Source organism: Meles meles, chromosome 5 (genome assembly GCF_922984935.1).
Source record: "Meles meles chromosome 5, mMelMel3.1 paternal haplotype, whole genome shotgun sequence".
NCBI classification, from domain to species: Eukaryota; Metazoa; Chordata; class Mammalia; order Carnivora; family Mustelidae; genus Meles; species Meles meles.
The window spans coordinates 23,104,423-23,130,872 of NC_060070.1; the positions used below are offsets into that span (position 1 = coordinate 23,104,423).

The window sequence follows — 26,450 nt, forward strand, 5'->3', positions numbered from 1 at the left end:
ATAATCTTTGAAGGAAGAAGTTACTTTGTGATCCTGGACTGGGTCATCCTTCCATCTTCAGCACAGTTGAAGTATGTTCTGGGACTTCAGTTGTCTAGTGCTGAAGAGGAAGAAAGGTGTGCCTGATTAGAGACTCTGTGCTGAGCCTCCTCTTCTAGGTCATCATCAGAGGAAAAATTTAAAATATTATAAAACCTGGGGGAATTTCCCAGGTAGAAAATTTGTCCTTAGAAATTATTGTATGTGGGGTGTCTAGTGGTTCAGTCAGTAGAACATGTGACTATTGATGTCAGGGTCATGAGTTCAAGCCTCACACAGGGCATGGAGGCTACTTAAAAAAAAAATGTTGTATGCTTAGGCCTAAGGTTATAGTTCATAATATAGAGGACTAAAGATGACTTCCTTGTTTTTCATGAAAGGGCAGAAGTTATGACTGTGTGTACTGGGGTCATTATTCATAACCCTTAAGCAGTATTTCTCCCTGACTGCTCAGATCATCTCCAAAAGAATGACCTAAGAAGCGGCGTACAAATACAGATTCCTTAGGCACAGATTCCAGATTGATTGAACTAGAATGTCTGGAGTTGGGACTAGAAATGTATTTTTTACAAGATCCGTAGAGGATTCCTATACCCACTTAAGTTTAAGAACCCCTACTTTAAAGTTTGGGACACTGAGGGGTATCTGGGTGGCTCAGTCAGTTAAGCCTCTGCCTTCGGCTCAAGTCATGATTTTGGGGTCCTGGGATCAAGCCCCACATTGGGCTCCCTGCTCAGTGGGAAGCCTGCTTCTCCCTCTTCCTTTGCCCTCCCCCCACCCACACACACTTGTGCTTTCTCTCTCTCTCTCATAAGTAAATAAAATCTTTAAAAAATGAATAAATAAAGTTTGGGACACCAAGGGAACCTGATTGATCAAGGTTGATTAAACTTGAAGTTCCTGTATTTCAAAGAACTTTAGACAGATGTCTTTCAGCTAAAGGTAGGTGATTTTTAGAAAACCAATGTAATGGGAAGGTTTAAAGCAATGATTCCTAGCCCTGACAGTGGTATCATCTAGGAAGCTCTTTAAATATATTAATGTCCAGATCAGTTAAAACAGAATCTGGAATAGGAATCCAGCATTAATTAGAACAGGATATCAAAGTTATATCAAAGGTAGAGGCAACAAAAAAAAATAGATGAATTGCACTCCGTCAAGATGAAAAATATTTGTTCATCAAAGGACACAATCAATGGAATGAAAAGATAGCCCACAGAATGGAAAATGATATTTGTGAATCTTACATCTGATAAGAGATTAATATCCAGAACATATAAAGAACTCCTACAATTCAACAATAATAAAACAACCCAATTAAAAAATCTGCAAAGACCTAAATAGACATTTCTCCAAAGATTTACAAATGGCTGATAAATACATGAAAAGATATTTAACATAACTAGTTTTTAGGGAAATGCAAATCTAAACTATAATGAAATACTACTATATACCCATTAGGATGGCTATTAACCAAAAAACAGAAAATAAGGGTTGTCAAGGATGGAGAGAAACTAGAATGTTTGTGCATCATTGATGGATAAAATGATGTAGCACTATGTGAAACAGTTTGGCCGTTCCTCAAAATGTTAAACACAGACTTAACCATTCGACCTAACATTCCACTCTTAGGAATATACCCAAACAAACTGAAAGCAGGGACTCAAACAGAAACTTGTACACCGATTTTCATAGCCACTTAATTCACAATAGTTAGAAGGTAAAATTAACCCAAATGTCCATCAAAGGATGAATGGATAACAGTGATATATATACATATACGTATATGTATATACACACACACACACACACTCTCTCTCTGAAATGTTACTCAGCCTTAAAAAGGAATGAAATTCTGACACATGCTAAACTATGGATGGAACTTGGAAAAATGCCAAGTGATGCAAGCTAGAGACAAAAAGATAAATACAATTCTACTTACATGAGGAAGAGTGGAATGGGGAGTTATTGTTCAATGGGTGTAGAGCTTCTGTTTGGGTTAATGAAAAAGTTCTGGAAATGAATAGTGGTGATGGTCACAACACTGTGAATGTACTTCAAGCCACTGAATTGTGCACTTAAAGATAGTTAAAATGGTAAATATCATGTCATATATATTGTACCACAATTTAAAAAACAAAACCCAAAAACCTCCTTGCAGATTCTACTGTGCAACCAGGGATGGGAACCACTGGTTTAAAGGCGTGAGAGAGACACAAAGGCCTCATTGTGAACTCAAACTTCCTCGTGAGAGTGAATCCTGTAACATCTAATGAGTTGTTGCTGGGCAGTGAGGGGCTGTGTGGGTGAGGAGGTGGGCAGGGATGGGGGCAGTGTGGTGGGAGGAAGGACAGTGTCAAGTTGGCACCCAGCACAGTAGATGGTAAACAGCATAGATTTTCAAATCAGACAGATATAAAGTCTACCAGATCTCTAGCTTACCCTTTATTCAGTCATTAAAAAAGGGATGATAGGGACACCTGGGTGGCTCATTCGGTTAAGCGTATGCCTTCAGCTCAGGTAATGATCCCAGGGTCCTGGGATTGAGCTCCACATTGGACTCCTTGCTCATCAGGGAGCCTGCTTCTCCCTCTGCCTGCTGCTCTCCCTCCTTGTACTCTTCGTCTCTAACAAGTAAATCTTAAAAAAAAAAATTTTTTTTTAAGGGATGATAACCTCTACCACATAGGGTTATTGTAAGGATTATCTGAGATGATGCTTGTGAAGTTTCCAGAACCAAGGTAATATTCAGAACATCTGAGAGCTGTATTGCTGGATAAGACTGGCTTAATGGGCTAGAAACCCATGCAGTCACACAGGATCCCATCCTTAGAAGAGCCCCACAATTTGTTTAATGAAATTTTTTATAGTTTTAGAACAAGGGCCCAGCATTTCCATTTTGTACTGGGCCTAGTGACTTAGCTGACGGAAGGCAGGGACTTTCACCCAACTGTGACAGAGATGGCAGTAGAGCTGAAGAATCTCCTTTGTGCTGGGCATTAACTGTTCAGTTACTGCATCATGGAAGGGTCCAGAAGTTCTTCAGCAAGAGGTTCAAGTGGAAGGAGAGCTTGAGTGTGGTGGTTATAGCTGCCAGCTTTCTCCTGCCTGGCTGTATCCCTTTCACAAGATCCTTTGTGTCCAGTCTCAAGTCTCTCCACAACGTAAGCCTCCAGTTTTCTGATGAAAGGAGAAGTGGTGGGAGGATTGAGGGAAAGTTGGCTGACTGGGGAAAGTGGGGAGTAGCTCTTGCCATTTCCAAACAATCCCCCCGGTTTTCTGCTGTCACCCCTTCAGAGGTACCTGAGGTCAACAGGTCCCGAATCCCTCTAGGATTTTGCAGAGTGAATCAACTTGTTTCTCGTCCCCAGCCCATCTCATACCTATCCCTGCCACCATAGACACTGAGCCCTCACTTTTCTCCAATTTAAGTCTGTTTCCACCACCTATCTACCTTCTGGCTTATGAAAATGTGTAGCCCCGCTGGTCCCCCGTCAGCTCTTCTGGTGTCCCCTCCCATTCTGTGTTCTTGTGAGGTCATTCCTTTTGCATTCTCTGCTATCATTTCTGTGAAGTTTTGGGAAAGCAGCAAATACAAATACATGCGTTCAGTCTGCCTAGTTTGGCCAGAGGCAGTCCTGAGCTCTTTTAGACTGTTGTATCAACTCACTGGAAAGGTCTGTTCCTCATCACCCCTCAGCACCTACTAGATATGTGGCCTCAGGGGCTTGAGGTCGAGAGAGGAGTGTGGTTTGCCATTTAAACATGTTTCCTTTGTGAGAATGCCCGCTGTCTGCTAGTCAAACACTTTTCCCAAGATTGGACAAGAAATAAGGATGATGAGGAAAGAATGACAGCTTCCTGACTTAACTAGTTCCATTTCAGTACCTAGTTCATTGTAGACTCCATGGAGAAGGGTGGTAGCCCAGTGTGGCCCACCGAGGAGCTTCTCTGTCTCATGCGACTCCCCTAAGCATCGACAATTTCCTGAACATTAAGCAACTTCTTTCAGCCTTCAGTTTGGACATTCATGCCGCATCCTTGCAGCGTGCATGGTCTTTGCTCTCTGATGCAAAGTGGTCCAGATAAGACTGTAGCTCCCATTCTCATCTGTCCTCCACAGTCGGCTCTGGAGCCAGCAGATACATGTGAGTTCTACATCCGAAGGCTGGAGAGAGCCAGCCTAGACCCTTTTCCCCCAGCAGTTGCCCACCATGCCCTCTCTCCCCATTTCTCTCATCCCCTGCTCAACAATCTGCAGTCTCTAGAAGTGGTTCTTAACATCTCTGGAGGTCACCAACAGAGGACTGCTGAGGGAGACTTTATATTTTAAGAAGAACAAAAGAGCAAAGTAAATGCAAAAAAAAAAAAAAAGCCATCTGTATACTATCGTGCTATTTAATAACTTAGAAAATAGGTACATTTTCCAACTTTTTCTTTTTTCTTTTTCTTTTTTCCATTAGAAAGGGAGAGCATGCATAAGCATGCAAGTGGGGGTGGGAGCAGAGGAGGAAGGAGAGAGAGAATCTTGAGCAGAGAGAAACTTCACTATCTCACGACCCTAAGATCGTGACCTGAGCTGAAATCAAGAGTCAGACGCTTAACCCACTGAGCCATCCAGGCACGCCAAAACTTTTCAATAAGAATTTTTCCAAATCTGGGGTGCCTGGGTGGCTCAGTGGGTTAATGCCTCTGCCTTCGGCTCAGGTCATGGTCCCAGGACCCTGGGATTGAGCCCTGAGTCGGGTTCTCTCTGCTCAGCGGGGAGCCTGCTTCCCCCTCTCTCTGCCTGCCTCTCTGCCTGCTTGTGATTGCTCTCTATCAAATAAATAAATAAAATCTTAAAAAAAAAAGAGAATTTTTCCAAATCAGATAACAAAAAAAGAGAATTAAAATAACACTCTACCATATGTTCATTTTACCTTATAATAGAAAATCCTTGGTAAAATTTAAAACAAGATCTTAGAAACAGAAAACTATATCTTACTAAATTTTGGGCAAGTACAGAGTGGTTGCAATTTTTTTTAAGATTTTATTTATTTATTTGACAGAGAGAGAGAGAGAGCATAAGCAGGGGGAGCAGCAGGCAGAGGGAGAAGCAGGCTCCTCACTGAGCAGGGAGCCCAATGACGGACTCAATCCCAGGACCCTGAGGTCGTGACCTGTGATAAGGTGGTGAGAGCCAAAGGCAGATGCTTAATCGACTTAGTCACCCAGAATGGTTGCAATTAAGAAAAAAGCCAAAATTTGCTTTCCGAATTATCTCTTCATCAGCAAGTCACCATCAAATAAGAATGGAAATCTTAATACTGTTAATTTTAGCGAAACTATGCCCACATTTTTAGTGTCGTATTTGTTACCAATAGGATGAGCTCTTCCATACTCTTGCATCTTATAAACTTATCGCACCAAGATACAGATGGCAGAGAAGCCGATGGGGACGTTCATGTCCTGTGACTCTAAAAGAAGGTAACATTTTTCCAGGATTACCAGATTTTTCTGTGAGGTAAGTAAGAGTTTCAAAACTTAATTTTAAAACCTGCCATACTTCTTTTCCATTGTTTCTGATTATGGCCCATTTTAAGTTTCCTAGGTAAAATATACTGTCTTTCATCAGAAGCAGCATTCAAAACATTCTTATTGAACCCGCGTCCCTATCTTCTTCCACCTATGCCGGCACCACCATTCAAAGTGTTCATATTTGGGCCTCAGTCTTCAGGGAAAACAACGCTTTGCCATCTGCTTGCAGAAAATTACAAAGGAAAGGTAACTACTTACCCAGCTAGCTAGCTACCTATCTATACTTGATTAAAATTTGTAGGACTCTGGGATTCACAGGATTTCTCTGTTTTCTTAATTTTACACTGTCAGTTGGGTAATTGTCCCACTGGGCCGGGAGCGGGGAAGACCTCTTCCTGGCTGCTTGTTGTGGCTGCCAAGACCACAGTCTCTCCCTGCTTCCCAGCAGCCCCCAGACTCGACTCTTAATATCAAACAGACTGTGCCAACCATGACCTGTTTTGGTTTCCTTCATCTCCTCTTTCCTGGGTCCTCCTAGCTCTCGGTCCCTCTCCCCACACAGTCACTCCTATCTTCATTCTTATTACCTGCAAAAACGCCCCTCTTTGGCGACACATACCCTGGCCTGTCAGTTCCTTGGCCTCTCTCCTCGTGGATCTTGTTCTCCATGCTGAGTAAAGTCAAGAGAAGTTATTTTTAGTTTAGACCAGAATGATAGCAGGAGAGATGGTGAGAAGCAGGCAGACTGGGGATATGACCAGAAGACGGAGCCCCTGGAGTTCGTGAGGGATTGGAATGGAGAGAATTCCGCGAAGGCCAGAGTGCTGAAGCGGAGAGCAAGTAGGGGAAAGCCGAAGATGATGGGGCTGAAGGCATCATCAGAGCAGTGCAGCCCCGGGAAGGGGTGTGAACTGATTTCAAGTGCTATTCCTTTGAACGCAGGGGTAACTTCTTCTACTTACTTTTAATTTTTTTGTGTAAAATATGACAAAGAAAAAAGTGAAGCTCAGTGAACTGTCACAAAACAAACCCCCATATAACCACCACCCAGGTCAAATAATGGTCACCACCCTCGAAGCCCCCTCATGTCTTCTCCCATTATCAGTCCTCTTACCCCTTCCCACAAGGGTAACTGCTGCCCTGAACTTTTTATGGCATTCACTCCTGTTCTTTTGTGGTTTTACCATGTGAGTGTACATCTAAATGCCCCAGGTTAGTTTTGCACACTTTCTGAACTTTCTAGACTTAAACAACTTATGTTCTTTATGCCTGGCTTTTTTCCACTTCACATTATGATTGTGATATTTACGAATGTTATTTATACATGTTACTGCATATAGCTACAGTTCATGCTTTTTTTTAGTATATTCTCTTGATTGAATTATACTATAATTTGTTCATCCATTGGAGTGTTTATGAAACGGGTTGATTCCAGTTTGAGTTTGGGTATTATGAATAATATTGCTATAAACATTCTTGCACTTGTTTCCTGGGGCACACTTGATATCTTTATATATTCTGGAGATAATATCTAGCAGTAAAATTCCTGGGACATGGACTATGCATATATTCAACTTGTGTAGATAATGCTTAACTGTTTTCCAAACTAATTCTATCAATTTTATAACTCTATCAGCAGTGTGGGAGAGCTCTGTTAGTCCACATTCCTGCCAACTTTCATTATGGTCAGTCTTTCCAATTTAAGCCAGTCTAGTAGATGGATCTCACTGTGATTTTAATTCGTACTTCCCTGAAAACAACGAGGTTAAACATTTTTTCTTTTGTTTACTGGCCATTCAGATACTCTCTTTTTCAAGTGTTTGTTCAAGTCTGTTGCCCATTTGAAAATTTTTTTCATGTTATTGGTAGGAATTCCTTATATTGTCTATATACAAGTTCTTTTTTGATCATAAGCTTTTGAATATTTTCTACCACTCTCTGGTTTGCCATTTCATATTATATTACAGTATGTGTCAGACAAAAGAATTATAATTTTAAAATATAAAGAGCTCTTATGAATCAATATGCAGATGAAGCCCCAATGGAAAAAAATAGCAAATAAGCAATTCACAAAATAATAGCTACAAGAGAGTAGCCACTAATCATGAGAAAAGGGTTATCACCTCCCTGATAACCAGAGAGGTGCCAAAAACTAGAGAGATGCCCTGTCAATCTCACTGTTGGAGTTCAAAGATCACTATTAACACCCAATACTTTTGTGTAGCTAGGATAGGGAGAAATACATTTTCCTACACTGCTAGTAAGAGTATAACCATTAAGGATGACAATTAGAACTATGTAAGAGCCTAAAGTCCATACATATCCTTTGAACTGTCAATTTTATAAATTTTTCCTAAAGAAACTATAAAAGATATATACATAACTGAGTTTATCATAGCCTAGTTTATAATAGCAAAAACATCTATACCTTAGTATACATTATTAGCATTTTAATTAAATAAAGTTTAATATTTTCGTCTAATATAATACTATATATCCATTAAAAATGATGATGTGGATATATATTTTTTGGCATGGAATAAAGTAATACAATCATATTGAGGGAAAAGCAAAGTAGAACCTAGTAGGATGGAAATATTATTTAAACTTTAAAGTTTATAGATATATAAATATATTTATTTATATAGAGAATATATAGAAATCTACTTCTAAGATCTTAAAATCTTATTTAAAATTTCTATGTGAAATTTCTATATGAAATTTCTATACTTAAAATTTCTATATGAAATCTAAGATTTCATATAGAAATCTACTTCTAAGGTCTTAATATTCAGTATGAAGTATATTATCTACCTTACAATGGACTTTCATAATACGTATAGAATTCTAATCCAGTTTTTTAAATGGGCAAAAGTTGAACATGTTTAAAACAGAAGGTAAGTGAGTAACCAATACCACATAAAAGAAGCTCAAATTTATTCGTGATTAGAGGAATATGAATTTAAACTACAGTGAGATATTTCTTCATACCCACTAGAATGGCTAAAATTTGAAAGATTCAGAGAACAAGTGTTGGGGAAGATGTGGAGTTAACTGCAATTTTTATAATTGCTGCTAGGAATGTGCTCACTCTGGAAACAGTGGAATGGCTTATTATAAAATCAAATATACACTTACTGTATGACCCAGTAATTCCACATCTAGGTATTTGTCCAAGAGAAATAAAAACATATGTTCACAAAAAGACTTCCTCGGAAATGTTCATTACTTGTTTATTTATAACAGCCCCGAATTGGAAAAGCCCAAATGCCCATCAAAGATAAATGGATTAAAAAAAACACCACCATCACCACCTGTGGCATGGTTACACAGTGATACTACTCAGTAATAGAAAGGAACAGATTACTGGTGTATACAGTTACACTGATGAATCTCAAAAAGGGGGAAAAGCTTGGAAAAGATTAGATACTCTGTGATTCCATTTATATGAAATTCTAGAAATTCTAGAATTTATATGAAATAAATTCTAGAATTTATATGAAATTCTAGAAAAAGCAAAACTAATATATAGTGACAAAAAAACTAATATATAGTGACAAAAAACCTAATATATAGTGACAAAAAACAAAGTGATAGCCAGGGGCCAGGAACTGACTATAAAGAAGCATGAGGGACTTTTCTTCGGGTGATATGAATGTTCTATATCTTGGGATGCCTGGGTTGCTTAGATGGTTAAGCCTCTGCCTTTGGCTCAGGTCATGATCCTGGGGTCCTGGGATTGAGCTTTAAATCAGGCTCTCTGCTCCCTCTCCCTTTCCTGATGCTTGTGTTCCCTCTCTTGCTGTGTGTGTCTCTCTCTCTGTCATATAAATAAATAAAATCTTTTAAAAAATAATAAAAAGTAAATGTTCTATATCTTGATTATAGCTGTTGTTATGTGTATATATATTTTTTTCAAAACTCATCAAACTGTATACTTTAAATGGATACCTCTTATTGTAAGTTACACATGTAAAATAGATTTTTTAAAATTATGTGTAACTTGAATATTTATTACATGATATATATATATAAGTATATCATACTACATGAAAAGTATAACTGAATTTCTGTGAAAGCATGTACTCAAAAATCACTGAATTCTGAAAATAATACATCTCAAGTGACATTAAGATCTTCGAGGTAGATAAGTATAGATCTAGAAATAGATATAGTTGAACAATGCGTTAATATTCACAGTGATTTGTGCTTCTGTTGGTTTTCTCAAATATTCTTTGCAGGTAATTGACTACGCCACGTTTGTTCAACCACGTTTTGATAAAGCCCTTGAAACTTTAGTGAAAGATACAATAGCGGAGGCCACTGAAACAGCCATTAAAGCTGTAAGAGAGCGGTTATTCATTAAACTACAAGCTAAAAAACAAGGTGAACCACCTCTGTCGCATGTGCGTTCTAAGCGGAGGTCAGCAATTCAGCCTGTCTGCCCGAGGGCTGGGACTTGCTGTGCTCGCAAACAGTGTTCAAAACAGTCATAAGGCGGTGAAACTGGAAGAAGCCTTAGTGATAATTAACACGATTCTGTAACTTGACAGATGAGGAAAACTTTTTATATAAATGGGGAAGCTTCTATCATTTTCTGTGCTTGAAACTATTAAATAGCAAGGAAATGATCTTCCAACATGGCAAGGTTAAGCTTTTGCTAGGATAGAACGGGTTATTTGCCTAATATATCTGTCTCTTCTTTCTAGGCAGCCTATAAACAAGTAAAAAAAAGTCCAACATGGTGCCCAAGGGATTACAAAAGCAATAGCAAAAAGACCAGCATTAAAATTACATGCCACCCTTGGGGGGCCTGGGTGGCTCAGTTGATTAAGTGTCTGTCTTTGGCTAAGTAAGTCATGGTCCTGGCTCCTAGGATTTAGCCCTGCCTCCTGGTTCCCTGCTCAGTTTGCTTACCCCACTACCTCTGCTCCTCCCACCACTCGTGCACGTTCTCTCTCTCAAATAAATAAAATCTTTTTTAAAAAAATTAGGAATAGTGCGGACGACCATAGGGGAAGGGAGGGAAAACTGAATGGGAGAAATCAAAAAGGGAGACAAACCATGAGAAGCTCTGGCCTCTGGGAAACAAACTGATGGTTACAGAAGGGAGGGGGGCAGAGGGATGGGATAACCAGGTGATGGGTATAAAGGAGGGCACGTGTTATATGCAACTAACGAATGATACATAACTAATGAATCCTTGAATACTACATTAAAAATTAATAAGGTACTATATGTTGGCTAATTGAACATAATAATAATAAAAATCACATGCCATACAAACGATCATCCAGATGATCCAGAATGAATTTGTTTTTAGTATATTATCTTCAAAATGAAAACTGAAAGTTTACTAAATACTCATGGACAATTCACAAACTAAAGCTCGAGAAATATTGGGGAAGACTAACAAGATGGCTTTTTATTTAACTTATTTAAGGCTGGACAAAATGAATTCATTAATTCATTCAACCTAGTACTCTGTGTTAAACATGATTCTAGGCACTGGGCTACAGAGGTGAACCACACACATGAAACTCCTGTCTTCGTGGTTGTTATGTTTTAATGAGGGGGGTGGTGGTGGTAAGTGAACAAATAGAAAAATATAATATGGTAGTGGGTCAGGCAGTGACTGGGGCAGGGGTTCTGGAGTGTTAGGATGAGCAGGGAGGACCTTTCTGAAAAGAGAACAGTTAACTGAAACCTGGATCAAGAAGGAACTAGCTCGGCTCCAGGAGGAAGAATAGTGATTGATGGTGTTTCTTGGAGTCTGTAGTGATTCCTTTCACATCAAATTATGGCATGAAATCATAGATTTTGGATTTTTCCACAAATTGCTTTCTCCCACCAGAACATAGAAATAGATGACATTTCTCATACACTGCAAACTTAAAAGTCTCTTTTTCTTTTTCAAATTCTATAATTTAGAATTCAGATTTAGAATAAATCTGACAGTAGGATTCTTAAAATTTTTTTAATTGGAATTTTCATGCTGGTTCCACTAAATTGCTAGCTTTGCAATTTCACTCCCAAATATGTTTTTAAGAAAAATTTGTCAGTGAATGTTACTGAGGTTTTTTAACATAGAAAATTCTATAATATAGAGGATGGTAGCTAACACGCATTAAGCTTCCTGCGTGCCAAGCAGTTTCTTAGTGTTTGAATCTATTATCTCATTTAATCCTTACAACAATGCTTTTGGCTTGATCATCCTCATTTTGCCCAGTAGAAATTGAAACAGAGAGATCAAATGATTTGCCAAAGCCATACTGCCTGGGTCAGAACTCACACTCAAGTCTCTTTAGAGCAAAAGACTTAATCTCTATCCTTGTCTTCCAACCCCCAATTCTATTTGCTAACACAGCCCCTTATTCTCTTTTAGCACAGTCAACTTTAAGAATACTTGAAAGAGAATTTGAAAAGAAAGAATATGACAAGTTCCCACCTGATGCCTTTAAGAGCTTAGAAGAGTCACAGTCTTCATTTGATGAAGGTGGTAAAAAAATATATATATATATATTGCTGATGTTCTTGGCCAAATGCTTTCTGATCTAAACAGATTAGTTGATAAAGCATATTATTCTTTCATGCAGCGTTCACTCATGAACCCCCTAAAGATGGCTCTTTGGAAGACAAGGAAGAAAAAAAGAGTTCAGAAAATGTCCTCGAAGATCAATCCTCTAAGACTGGTAAAGATGATAACAGAATGAATGGTTCATGCCATGTTTATGGATCTTATTCCATTTATTTCTTGTTTTATCATGTTTATATTGAAACTTAAAATTATCCCCCAAATTGGACATTTAGATTGAAAAATAGTTAGCTTTTCTCTTACGGATTTAAACTGAACATCTATAGAAAAGAAATAGATTTATTAGAGTGAAGAAAAAACTAATAACATAATAAATTCTTTCTTAAAATCTGTCTAATGTACTAGAATCAGAACATCACAAACCTAGAGTTTGAGCTGTGAAATGTTACCATTTGGTGCTTGAGAGCATGCAATGTAAAACTATTTTTATCTTTTTTGATTTATAATACAACATTTAATTATATTACTTCATTACAAAATATTTTAATCCTCATTTTAAATTATTGCACTATTTCCCTGTTCATAGGCAATAATTTTAAGTAGTTCCTATGTTGTAAACTTATTTTTCAGATTTTTTTTACTAGTTTAATGGGTATGAAGTTATAGACAGAGTCAAATTGCTTTGCATAAAAGTTATTCCAAATTTTGTTTTCCTCAGTAATATACAAAATATGTGTTATTGTTCCCTTGGCATATTTTCTTTTAAAATATAATTTCCACAATTTTTATTTGATGATTTCTGAAATTTAATATTTTAGTATTTATTAACCATTTTTATTTCTTCTTTTCTGAAGTGACCATTTTTTGTCTTTTGCTCATTTTTCTAAATTGTTCTATCGGTTATATTTTTCTAAAAAATTTTTCTGTATTAGTCTCTTATTTTGTATGTATTTTTTCCACATTGGGTCATTTGCCTTTTAAATCACTTTGCTGTTTTTGAAGTAGAGGGACTTTTTCATAGTTTTGTGGTCAAATCATTACTTTCACTTTATTGATTTCTTCCATTTACTTTCAGATCTTACCAAGTCTTCCTCTCAACCTGAGATTTAATACTTAGATTCTTTAATACTTTTATTTTTTTTTCTATCGGTCCAACCTTTTGGCATTTAGTGTTTAAATGCATCTATAATTCCTTTCGTTATATAATGCAGAGCTGATTGTTTGTTTGGTTGGTTCCTCATAATTCAGACAGATATGTCCTTGGCTGGTGTTTATTTTAAACCTAGTAGGAATTGAACTGGGCCCTGTCAGAAACTCACATATGGCACGCCACCTACGATACACACACACAGCCTTCACAAGAAGACCCAGGACATTAAATTTTTGACCAACTAACATCTGGGAGCCCCTTCTCAGCTGCTGCAGAATTCCTAGCACCAAAACAGAAAGAAAGCTCTGGACCCTTGCTGTCTGTTTTCTCTTTGGGGGAGGTAGTGCAAGGTAGAAGTAGGAGGCATCAGTGTCTCTATCCTCCACTGAAGTGATGTCAGTGCCGCCAGGATGCCCTGGGAAAAGGCATGCTCCCTGCATGCATCTATAATTCCTTTTGTTATATAATGCAGAGCTGATTGTTTGTTTGGTACTTTTTTCTGGGCTCGGATAGATGAGGTTCTAGCAGGAGACCCTGGTGATGGAGTGCTAGGACAGCAGTTCAGGAAGCAGAACTGGAAAAGCAGAGGTAGAGGTAGAGGAGCCAAGGGCAGCTGCCGGTCTTCTGTGTTGTTAGAGGAGGGAATAAATAGTTATATTCTGATGAAGCCATGTGAGCAGTCATTCAGCTTGAAATGAGGGTAAGAATGAAGTAGAACACTTGAAAACCCCACCTGTGCCATCCTCTCTTCCATCCCGGCCAACGTGCCTACCTCTTTTCCTCTCGTTGTTGTGCGTGGTCCCATGCTTGTGACTAGAAGTATTCATCTTGTTTTCTGATTCATTCCCTCGATGCTCATGATTTAGCTTGACCCAGGAATCCTTTGCTCCCTCCCTCTTCTAGCTGGCTTCCTGGGTTTTTGGCTCCTGCTGGATATGACTTCTTACCTCCCTCACTTTCATTCTGACCTTCTGATGTTTTATATTTCCTGACTTCACGTTTCCTCCCCAGTCTATTTCCCCCTTCTTGGAGCATGTACTGTGGTAACACAGAAATAGTACTTTCTTGAATCAAGTATTAACAATCATGATCTATTGCAAGTAACATTGTCCACTAAAATTATTAATGGCGTTAGGTTATTTTACTTTAGACACATTAGAAGACTCAATAGAAGACGTAACTGCAGAGCATCCAGAGGTTCTTTCTATGATAGAGGAGACTGTGAAAATGACAAAGGACATGAACTTTGAACAGCCATATGAAAAGCATGCTGAAATCTTAGAGGAAGTCATCAAAGAGGTAAGAAGTCCAGACCCAAATGCGTATGCTCTTTGGTAGTTTTTAATGTCCAAACCATTATACAATATAATTTCATAGCTTTGACATTAATCCTTTAACTTTTATTTTCTTTAATTGAGTTCAGTTCAGTTCATTAAAATATGGTGCCTGTGAAGCATGTACCAAAGTTAGATATTTCTTCTATGAGATAATTAGTTATAAACAGAGACAAATTTCACTCTGTAGCTAACTTACTTCTTCTCACTACCTTGAACATGCATTCATAGGGGAAATGGATGGACACACAAGTGGTTGTCCAATCTAAGGGGAAAATAAAGCCTCAGATGCTATGTTCTACCACTGACAAATCAGAGGTTTATCTTTGGTTTATAAAGAACAAGATATCCATACAGGTTTATTTTGTACAAAGACCTTGAGAAGGCATTCAGGGCAAAAGTCAAAGATAACAAGTCTGTTTTGGACTCTCAATGAACTTCTTTGGTATTTTTCTGTAATTTGAAAATTATGTCATTTAAAATTATTTGAAAGGAGGGGTACCTGGATATCTCAGTGGGTTAAGCCTCTGCCTTTGGCTCAGGTCATGATCTCAGGGTCCTGGGATCGAGCCCCACATCGGGCTCTCTGCTCAAAAGGGAGCCTGCTTCCCCCCCCAACCCTGCTTGCCTCTCTGACCGCTTGTGATCTCTGTCTGTCAAATAAATAATAAAAAAGTAAAAATCTTTTAAAAATAAAATAAAATTGAGAAGAAAAAAATATTCTATGAGAGTTTAAACCACTCTGTAAGACATTGGGTTGGCTCCTTGAGCCCGAGGCTGTACCCAAAGTGAGTGGCTGGCTCCCTCTGAGCTTCCCACAGAGATATTTCAACTTCTTCTGCATTCCTTCAGGTTGTTCTATTGCTAGTTGTTTCCTTCAGAAACATTCTGAGAACCTACTATTTGCCCTATAATGTGCTAGATTCTAGGGATATGAAGATGAATTAAACATAGCTCTTTAAGGAGCCATCAGTCAGGTGCGGAAGGCTGATGTATAATCCAATATTTGAGGTATCATGAAATTTGTGGTAATTAGATATGTACAAGATGTAGGAATTCCATCCACCGTTAGGGTTCTCAGCTCTGCATGGAAAGTGAGACAAAGTGTCCCAGAGGAGAGACAGGCAAGTGAGGGACATCTGTAGCACTGTGGAAGTCCCATCCTTGCCCTTCACTGAAGATTTCCTCCATTCTCTTCAGAATTTACACATCTACAAGGAGTATGAAAACTCCTCTAATGTAGTAATGTATACAGTGTCATTAGAGGACAAGCTGCCACTCTGGGATTGTGGAGGACTCTAAATCACATGACATTTTAACGTCAAATATCTCATCAGGTCAGTGCAGGAGACCTTTTGATTTTTCATCAGTTTTGATGGTCTCTGTGAGTAGTCAGACTATTTTTAAAAAGTAGCTAGGCTGAACCTAAAACTGATCTAAAAATAAAGAAATAAATAACGTCCTTTAAAAAAAAAAGTAGTCAGATAAAGAGATCTCCTCCTTAATGTCATTTGCTCATTTTTAATAATTTATCTTTGTTTTCATTTGCAGTTCTTTATGTGTTTTGAATATGAGTCCTAGATGTATTGCAACTACCTTTACAAATATCTTCTATTCTGAATAATAAGAGTTAATTTTAATGAAGTCCAACTGATTAATTTTTCTTTCATAGTTAGTGCTTCCTGTTTCAGAAATCTTTGGCTGTCCAAGGTCAGGAGGATATATATATTATTAGGTTTTCTTCTGTAAATTTTGCTTTGCCTTTCATATTTAGATCTAAGGTTCATTTTGAATTAATTTTGTATATGCAAAAAATAAATCCAAATGGCCACTAAGCATGTGAAAATGTACTCAACACCATTAGTTATTAGAAAAATACAAATTAAAACCACAACATGAGGAAGGGGATGAAGTATAAACTTCCAGTTATGAAAGAAGTCAAGGGGATGAAAAGTACAGCATAAGGAATGTACTCAATCATATTATAATGACTTTGTATGGTGACAGAAGGTAACTACATTTATCACGGTGAGCATTTTGTAATGTATTTAATTGCAGAACAACTATGTTGTACACCTGAAACTCATAATATTTTATGTCAACTATACTTCAATAACAATTATAATACATACATACATACATATTTTACATGGATTTTTTTAAAACTACAACATGACGATCATGATTAATTTTTTTCTAATATGGATATCCAGTTATGTTCCAGCACCATTTATTATAAAGACCAACTTTTCCACACTATCATAAATCAAGTGGCCTTATCTGTGTGATCTATTTCTGGACACTCCATCCTGTTCCATGGACCTATTTGTCTATCTGCATTCCAATACCACACATATTAACTGCTGTAGCTTTGTAATAAATCTTGAAATCTGGAAAGAGGACTCCTTCAACAGCTTGTTTCTCCGGTCACTGCATCCTTCCCTGTATAATAGTTGTTTCATTCTCCTTATTTTTTCAAGAGTATCTTGACTATTATAGATCCTTTTTACTTCCACATAAATTTTAGAATCAACTTTCACTTCACACACACACTTGCTGGGGTTTCGATTGGGTTGCAATGAATCTGTAAATAAATTTGATGAGAACTACCATCTTCACAATATTGGGTCTTCTAATCCATGAACATAGAATAACCTTACTTTGGCGCCTGGGTGACTCAGATGGTTTAAGGTCTACCTTCGGCTCAGGTCACGATCTCCAGGTCCTGGGATCAAGCCCCATGTCCAGCTCCCAGCTCAGCCAGGAGTCTGCTTCTCCCTCTCCCTCTGCCTCTCCCCTTGCTTGTGCTCCCTTTGTCACTATCTCTCAAATGAATAAATAAAATCTTTAAAAAAGAAGAATAACCTTGCTTTATCTCGGTCTTTAATTTCTCCCAGCATTGTTTTGTAGTTTTCAGTGTAGACGTCTTCAGTATCCCTCATTAGGTTTATTTTTAGGTATTTGATGTATTTTTTAATGCTATTTTAGATACTGTTGTGGTCTTATTTTGTTTTTCAATTGTTGTTTCAGTAATCATTTTTATCCTGTTTTTCTATTGTACCTCCCACTAAATTTCATATTCTGATCTGAAGGTCATAGCCTACATGCAGAATGGGTATGAATAATGCATTTAGACATAATGTATGATCCTGTCCAGGAAAAGTGAATAGGTTTTATTTCATTTGCAAACTGGGCAGTTAGGCATGGCTCCCTGGAGTCATGGGTTAAGAAAGATTCTGAAACACATCTGTGTATTAGCTCCTTTTAGCATTTTTTAGAATTGCAGTTTACTTAAAAGTACAGAAACAATGATAGGTGTCATTTCTACCAAAGAGAAAGAAGAGTCACTCCCTTGCAGTGGAGAATGCACAGAAATTTTTCCCATACTCAGTCATTTGCACTTTGACCTGGTTTCTGCCCTGACCAAGTTACAGAGCACACAATAGAAGCAGAGGCGGGGGAAGGGGGCCACAGGGAACTTCTTTCTGCTTCTATTGCTCTGCCCAGTTGTGTTAACTGAAGCTCTTACATAGACGTATGCCAAAGGTATTTGCCCGGTACCTCACAGAAAAATGTCAAGGGGACAACATCAAGGGAAGTGAGGCTTTTGTGTCAAACCTGCCCGTGTATGTTTTCTAGCCCATGAACTATCCAGCGGCGCGGCGCGACCACGGCCTATTTCTCTAGTCACTGCAGCCTTCCCGGTGTGATATGTCATTTTTGCTCTGCTTCCCTCACGACATGGTTTTTCTCTAAAACCTCTCCACATCTGCCCTTGTGTCTGTGTTCTTCACACGGTAATTGTGTTTTTCTGTCCCTCCCATGTCTCTCTGTGTCATGGACTCCGGGGCTGTGTCATGATTCTCCCAGTCTCTTCTCTCAGTCCCTCTGTGTCTAGATACATTTCACAGCAATAAATACTTGGATGTACAAGTAATAAACATACATCCGTGTGTATATACGTACACATATATATGTATATCTTTATTTATGTACTCAAAAATGGTAAAATTAAAAGTAATCATGGAATAGCATAGAATAAGGGAATCCAGGAATTGCATGTTTAAGTGCAGGGGGGAAATTTTTACTAAGTTAAAAATCACAAAAGGATAAAAGGATGAATAGTGCATGAAAATTTATACTATTTTTCTAAATATTATTTTCTCCCACTCATCCCTCCCCTGAGGATGTCCGAAGAAAATGTCACTTTATTTTCATCTGAGAACCCACTTCCATGACTCTGGTGACAGCGGGGCCAGACACAGACCATGCACAAAGGCTGCCCTGGGGCCCCCTCCCTACCACTTGTCCCACAAGGCTCAGAGTCCTTCCACTCCTCTGCTGGGCCATACACTCTGAAATTCTTTCAGATATGAAATCTTAAGGAGGGTTCCCCCTTCTCTCCACTGTGATCTCAACTGGGGACACTTTCTCAATAGATTCCTGCACTGAAGCTGTTTTGCTGCTACTTCCAAAACCTGTATCCTCAGGCACCCAAGTCCTCACCTCCCAAAACTTTCCTCTCCTCATCATTGAAATGTCCAGGCCTGAGTGCCTTGTGCACCTGCCCCCTACCCGGAGTCAGCGACCTCGCTCCCTGAGGCAGTGGAGGTGCCCATAGTGTTTCACTTCTTCCTTTTGTCAGAGTCACTTGAGATAAAGTCAGAAAGACAACTTCCATATTCGGACTGCACAAGCACAGTGGAAAAACTCTTAAAGCAAAAGTTTCGTAGAGAGGCTACTTAATAATGATTCTCTCTATTAAAGAAACATGAAACTAATAATTTTAGGACAAAGGTCAAAAAGTATTAATAATAAATATGACCTAACAATTCCTTATACAAGGATTTCTTACAAATCAAGAAAAATGGAATACCCTAATATAAAAGCAGGAAAAAGATATAGATGGGTTGTTTCATCAAAGAAGAAATGCAAATGATTAATTGAAATTTTTAATGTTCAAATTCCAAGAAAAATATGAAACTTAAAAGAATTGCCAAAGATTTTTTAAAAACATATAACAATCCATACCAGGAAGGCTGTAATGAGATAGTCACATAGGAGAAGTGAAAATTGATACAGATGTTTTGGAAGCAATGTGGCAATGTGTGTGAGACACCTTTAAAATGTTCGTTCCTTTATGAGCCTAAAAACACATCTTCTAGGAATTTAACCTAAAACATAACATTTAGGCATAGATTTGCATATACAGATGTTTATCTCGGTGTTATATTAAAATTATAAATTATATAAATATTTACCAGTGAGAATGATTAAACAGATTAAGAGCTATTCATTTGATGAAGTACATTGAAGGCATCAATTTTTTTCAAAAAAAATTTGAATGACATGGAGAAATCATAAATTATCTCCCCGTGTTGCTTTTATTTTCATATCTTTGAAACTGAATGGTAAGATTTTCATTAACCGTTTATACTTCCTTTTTTCAGTTTTATTGAGTTGTATTTGACATACAACATTATATTAGTTTAAGGTGTATAACATAATTGTATGTATTATATTGTGAAATGATTAACACAATAATTTTAGTTCACACCCATCACTTCACATACTTAGTTTTGTGTATGTGTGATTAGAATTTCTAAGATCTACTCTCTTAGTAACTTCCAAATATACAATATAGTATGTTAACTGTAGTCAAACCATGCCGAATATTATGCCCCAGGGACCTATTTATCTTATAACTAAAAATTTGTACCTTTTGCCCACCTCCAGCCATTCTCCCCACCCCCACCCCTGCCTCTGGCAACCACCCATCTGTTCTCTGTTTCTATGAGTTCGTTTTTTTAGATTCTGCATATAAGTGAGATTATACAGTATTTGTTTTTCTCTGGCTTATTTCCTTTATATTTCTTCTTTATAGCTTTCTCTTTTCCCCCTTAATTCTCTTAAACATTTCAAAGTCCTTAAAAAAGTTTTTAAAGGACTCTTCAATCTGAAACTAATGATACACTTTATGTTAACTAATTGAATTTAAAGAGTTCAAAGATAAAAGAATTTTAAAAAAAAGACTCTTCATTAAGATGGAAATTCATAAAGTAGGGAATCTTAAGTTCTGCAGAGGCCAGTGAGTTATACCCATCCTCGTGACATCTCTTCCCCTCTTGCTTCAAATATCGTGTGATTACCTGATGACACACAAACTTGAACTTCTCAGAGCTGGTGTATTCCCAGGTCCACATTACCAGTTTCCATACTTGCACTGAAGCCCTAGCTACTGCGCTGCCTGAGGGGGATGGGAGCAGAGTTTAGCAGAACTCCTACTAAGCACCTGCAAGGTCTTTTTTTTTTTTTTAATATTTTATTTATTTATTTGACAGAGAGATCACAAGTAGGCAGAGAGGCAGAGCAGAGAGAGATGGAGAAGCAGGCACTGCTGAGCAGAGAGCCCAATGTGGGGCTCGATCCCAGGACCCTGAGATCATGACCTGAGCCGAAGGCAGAGGCTTAACCCACTGAGCCACCCAGGCGCCCCCTGCAAGGTCTTTTTTGACCCAATTCCTTCCTATTGTTTTTAGTAACCATGTCAGTACCTTCTCAGCTCTCACACTGAGGGATGGAAAGCAAAAGGGAAGTGAAGAGTGTTGTCACTAAAACAGGCAAGCTGGACTGAGCCCTTGCTACTCAAAGAGTGGTCCACGGACCACTGCCACCTCGGAACATGTTCCAAATGCATACTCCTGGGCCCAAGACCTCCTGATTCAGGATCTGATTTCTATACAGAATAACAGATAACAAAAATATACTGTTCATTTATTTAATAAAGGTTTTTGCTTCCCATTCTTCATTTTTAAAACTTAGATAGCTTTATTGCTTTAAAATTAAGTGTCTTTTTAAAAAGTAAGTGACTCTTTTTTTTTCTTTTTTCTTTTTTTTTTCCATTTTATTTATTTTTTCAGCGTAACAGTATTCATTCTTTTTGCACAACACCCAGTGCTCCATGCAAAACGTGCCCTCCCCATTACCCACCACCTGTTCCCCCAACCTCCCACCCCTGACCCTTCAAAACCCTCAGGTTGCCCCAACCTCCCACCCCTGACCCTTCAAAACCCTCATTCTATAGTTTTTTTTTCTTTTGAGTCCAAAGAATTCAAAAGGTAACTGGTTAGGGTCTGCAAAAACCCTATATCAAAGTAGTATCCTTGACTTCTCTGGCTATCATGGTAATATCAGTGTGTCATTTTTCACAGGTAGCTGAAGAAAACACGAATAGGTTTTCTGGTGCCCCGAAGTTTGGAGGATGGATACTGGACAACTGCCCTGTTATAAAAGAACTGTGGATAGTCTTAGCCGAGAAAGGAATTATACCTGATTTAGTAATCTGTTTATCAGATACGGAAAACAATGGTTGGTAAATATTTATCATGTAAATCCGAAAGTGAAGTTTTTAATTGCTGATAATATGTTTAGTTAAAGATTTATTTATTTATTATTTATTTATTGGACAGATAGAGATCACAAGTAGGCAGAGAGGCAGGCAGAGAGAGAAGGAGCGGAAGCGGGCTCCCTGCTGAGCAGAGAGCTCCATGCAGGGCTCCATCCCAGGACCGGGGCTCAGTGCCAGGACGGGGGCTCGATCCCAGGACCAGGGCTTGATCCCAGAACCCTGGGATGATGACCTGAGCCAAAGGCAGAGGCTTTAACCCTCTGAGCCACCCAGGTGCCCCAATATGTTTAGTTAAAATAGAAAATAGAAAACTCTTCACTCTCCCACGGTACAAATACCAGCCCAGCAATCCCTTCATAATCTAGAGGTACACAAAATGAGGCAACCACTCACGGTATAGATGGCCAGGAATGGCGTGCTGGCCACTGGATGTTCCCTCAGGCTCTTACGATTCCTCTTTGGAGCTGGGACTTGAACACCCCATTCTCAGCACTCTAACTTCTAAATGAAAAATATATAAGGCTGAGAGTAAAGACTGTATATTAGTCATTATACACCTCAAATGGGAAATATTAAATACATAAAGATAGCAGAACTAAATTTTTATTATTCTGTCACTTTGAAAAAATCTATAATAATTAAAACAGTATGATACTCGCATAAAAACAGACACCTAGGCCAATGGAACAAAGAGCCTAGACCTATATAGTCAAATAATCTTTGACATAGGAGCCAAGAATATTCTGTCATCTTTCCTTTTAAGGAAATATATTTGAAAAGAGAGTTTCTAGGGGGAAAATATGATACACCACCTCTTTTCATGTTTTAGTTATTTTTACCATGCTAATGTTCACATTTTAGAAAGGATTTCAGACAGTCTCGATATTTTAAAGAACCTGGACACTATTTAAATAAATGCTGAAAGGGAAATATATTTGGATATAGGCAGGAACAATATTTTGTCATTAATTTCCAAAGTTTCTCACTATATTTTATAGAGCCTCAAAATTAATGTTATTCTCTTTATCTGTATTTCAGGGAAATACTTACTTAATAGGCTGTATTTAGAGAATAAGACTGAAGTTGACTCTAAGATTTTAGAAAGATTATTAGATGATCTACAAAAGAAAAAAAAAGAGGAAGAAGCAGCAAGGTAAAACATGCCCGACATCATGAAACAAGTTAATGAATCTTTTATAGCTATTAAAATCTACTTATAAGTTACATTTATGAAATGTCTTTTATATCAAAACAAAGATCTACTAAGTAGATCCAATTCTAATTAAGTGTAAGAAAAAGAGAAGGTTTATAAACATAGTGTCTAAAGTAATGAGTTATGGATGTTTTCATTACCCAAAATCAAACTATTCTAGAACAAATGTCTACTCTCAAAAGATAACTGTAAAAAAAAAAAATGAGCACAGGTAAGATTTTTTTTTACCATATTTATCTGTGACTTTAATAATTTTGCTGACCAGTATCCACAAATTGAAGAAATAATACGATAATAAGTAAATGAAAGGGATGCCTGGGTGGCTCAGTCGGTTAAGCTTCCGTTTTGGCTCACGTCATGATCTCAGGGCTGTGAGAGCCCCACTCCACCCCACCCCACCCCCATCAAGTCCAGTCATCAAGTCTGCCTTGGCTCTGCACTCAGCAGGAAATCTCTAAAATTCTCTTACAGGTTTTCCCACTGACCCTGCCCCTGCTCACACTCTGTCTTTCTAAAATAAGTAAAATCTTAAAAGTAAAAAAAAATGACTTTAATTATTGTTTTCCTGACATATCTTCTGTAAGAAGTATAGTAATGTCTTTTGAAAAGGATAGAAATAACTAGATTTTCACAGGATGGGGAGAGGATGCCAAGAACACTGAATATGGAGAATGTCAGACCTATAAAAGAATCAGGAAAACTGCCCCAGAGTGGGCAGCTGATATGAATGGGCTCTGCTTAACTCATCCCCTGTTTGTGAATACTTGATACAGTTTTTTTATATTATTTTTAAAAGAGGCAATCAACATTCTTTTTTTTTGAGGCAATCAACATTCTTTTTTGTTTGTTTTAGAAATATTTAATGATTAGATTTTGAACTTAAAGCTCCATTACTATTTGTTAATAGTGTATTACAGTGTTTCTTTTTTTAACAATTTATTTTTATTTTTTTAATTATTATTAACATATAATGTATCATTAGCCCCAGGGATACAGGTCTGTGAATTGCCAGGTTTACACACTTCACAGCACTCACCATAGCACATACCCTCCCCAATGTCCATAACCCAACCACCCTCTCCCTACCCCCCTCCTGCTGGCAACCCTCAGTTTGTTTTATGAGATTAAGAGTCTCTTATGGTTTGTCTCCCTCCCCAGCCCATCTTGTTTCATTTATTCTTTTCCTACCCCCCCAAACACCCCCACGTTGCTTCTCGACTTCCTCATATCAGGGAGATCATACAATAGTTGTCTTTCTCCAATTGAGTTATTTCGCTAAGCATAACACCCTCTAGTTCCATCCATGTCATCACAAATGGCAAAATTTCATTTCTTTTGATGGCTGCATAGTATTCTATTGTGTATATATATGACATCTTTTTTATCCATTTATCTGTTGATGGACATCTAGGTTCTTTCCATAGTTTGGCTATTGTGGACATTGCTGCTATAAACATTTGGGTGCAGGTGCCCCTTTGGATCACTACGTTTGTATCTTTAGGGTAAATGCCCAGTAGTGCAATTGCTGGGTCATAGGGTAGCTCTACTTTCACTTTTTGAGGAACCTCCATGCTGTTTTCCAGAGTGGTTGCACCAGCTTGCATTCCCACCAACAGTGTAGGAAGGTTTCCCTTTCTCCGCATCCTCGACAGCATCTGTCATTTCCTGACTTGTTAATTTTAGCCATTCTGACTGGTGTGAGGTGATATCTCATTGTGGTTTTGATTTGTATTTCCCTGATGCCGAGTGACATGGAGCACTTTTTCATGTGTCTGTTGGCCATCTGGATGTCTTCTTTGCAAAAATGTCTGTTCATGTCCTCTGCCCATTTCTTGATTATATTATTTGTTCTTTGGGTGTTGAGTTTGATAAGTTCTTTATAGATTTTGGATACTAGCCCTTTATCTGATATGTTGTTTGCAAATATCTTCTCCCATTCTGTCAGTTGTCTTTTGGTTCTGTTAACTGCTTCCTTTGCTGTGCAAAAACTTTTGATCCTGATGAAGTCCCAATAGTTCATTTTTGCCCTTGCTTCCCTTGCCTTTGGCAATGTTCCTAGGAAGAGTTGTTGCGGCTGAGGTCGAAGAGGTTGCTGCCCGCATTCTCCTCACGGTGAGATTCCTTTCTTACACTCATCCATTTTGAGTCTATTTTCGTGTGTGGTATAAGGAAATGGTCCAGTTTCATTTTTCTGCATGTGGCTGTCCGATTTTTCCAACACCATTTGTTGAAGAGACTCTCTTTATTCCATTGGACATTCTTTCCTGCTTTGTCGAAAATTAGTTGACCATAGAGTTGAGGGTCTATTTCTGGGCTCTCTATTCTGTTCCATTGATCTGTGTGTCTGTTTTTGTGCCAGTACCATACTGTCTTGATGATGACAGCTTTGTAATAGAGCTTGAAGTCTGGAATTGTGATGCCACCAACTTTGGCTTTCTTTTTCAATATTCCTCTGGCTAGTTGAGGTCTTTTCTGGTTCCATACAAATTTTAGGATTATTTTTTCCATTTCTTTGAAAAAAATGGTTGGCATTTTGATAGGGATTGCATTAAATGTATAAGTTACTTTAGGTAGCCTGGACATTTTCACAATATTTGTTCTTCCAATCCAGGAGCATGGAACATTTTTCCATTTCTTTGTGTCTTCCTCAATTTCTTTCATGAGTACTTTGTAGTTTTCTGAGTACAGATTCTTTGCCTCTTTGGTTAGGTTTCTTCCTAGGTATCTTATGATTTTGGGTGCTGTTCTAAATGGGATTGAGTCCCAATTTCTCTTTCTTCTGTCTTGCTGTTGGTGTATAGAAATGCATCTGATTTCTGGGCATTGATTTTATATCCTGACACTTTACTGAATTCCTGTATGAGTTCCAGGAGCTTTGGAGTGGAGTCCTTTGGGTTTTCCACATAAAGTAGCATATCATCTTCAAAGAGTGAGAGTTTGACTTCTTCTTTGCTGATTTGCTATATATTTTCTTTGCTGATTTCTTTTTGTTGTCTGATTTCTGAGGCTAGGACTTCTAGTGCTTCTAGTGAATGCAGTGGTGACAGTGGACATCCCTGCTGTGTTCCTGATCTTTGGGAATAAGCTCTCAGTTTTTCCCCATTAAGAATGATATTCACTGTGGGTTTTTTCAGAGATGGCTTTGATGATATTGAGGTTTGTACCCTCTATCCATACACTTTGAAGAGTTTTCATCAAGAAAGGATGCTGCACTTTGTCAAATGCTTTTTCAGCATCTATTGAGAGTATCA

At 38.0% G+C, this 26,450-nt stretch overlaps 1 protein-coding gene across 1 annotated transcript in view; it reads left to right on the forward strand.

Annotated features, from left to right (window-relative positions):
- AK9 (adenylate kinase 9) overlaps positions 1 to 26,450 on the forward strand; it is a 123,798-nt gene that overhangs the window by 20,909 nt on the left and 76,439 nt on the right. The window contains exons 10-17 of the mRNA XM_046006047.1: positions 5,406 to 5,545; positions 5,625 to 5,805; positions 9,801 to 9,945; positions 11,945 to 12,058; positions 12,156 to 12,251; positions 14,395 to 14,543; positions 21,790 to 21,946; positions 23,025 to 23,139. Of these exons, the coding sequence (XP_045862003.1) occupies positions 5,406 to 5,545; positions 5,625 to 5,805; positions 9,801 to 9,945; positions 11,945 to 12,058; positions 12,156 to 12,251; positions 14,395 to 14,543; positions 21,790 to 21,946; positions 23,025 to 23,139 (1,097 nt within the window). The remainder of the gene's footprint in view (positions 1 to 5,405; positions 5,546 to 5,624; positions 5,806 to 9,800; positions 9,946 to 11,944; positions 12,059 to 12,155; positions 12,252 to 14,394; positions 14,544 to 21,789; positions 21,947 to 23,024; positions 23,140 to 26,450) is intronic.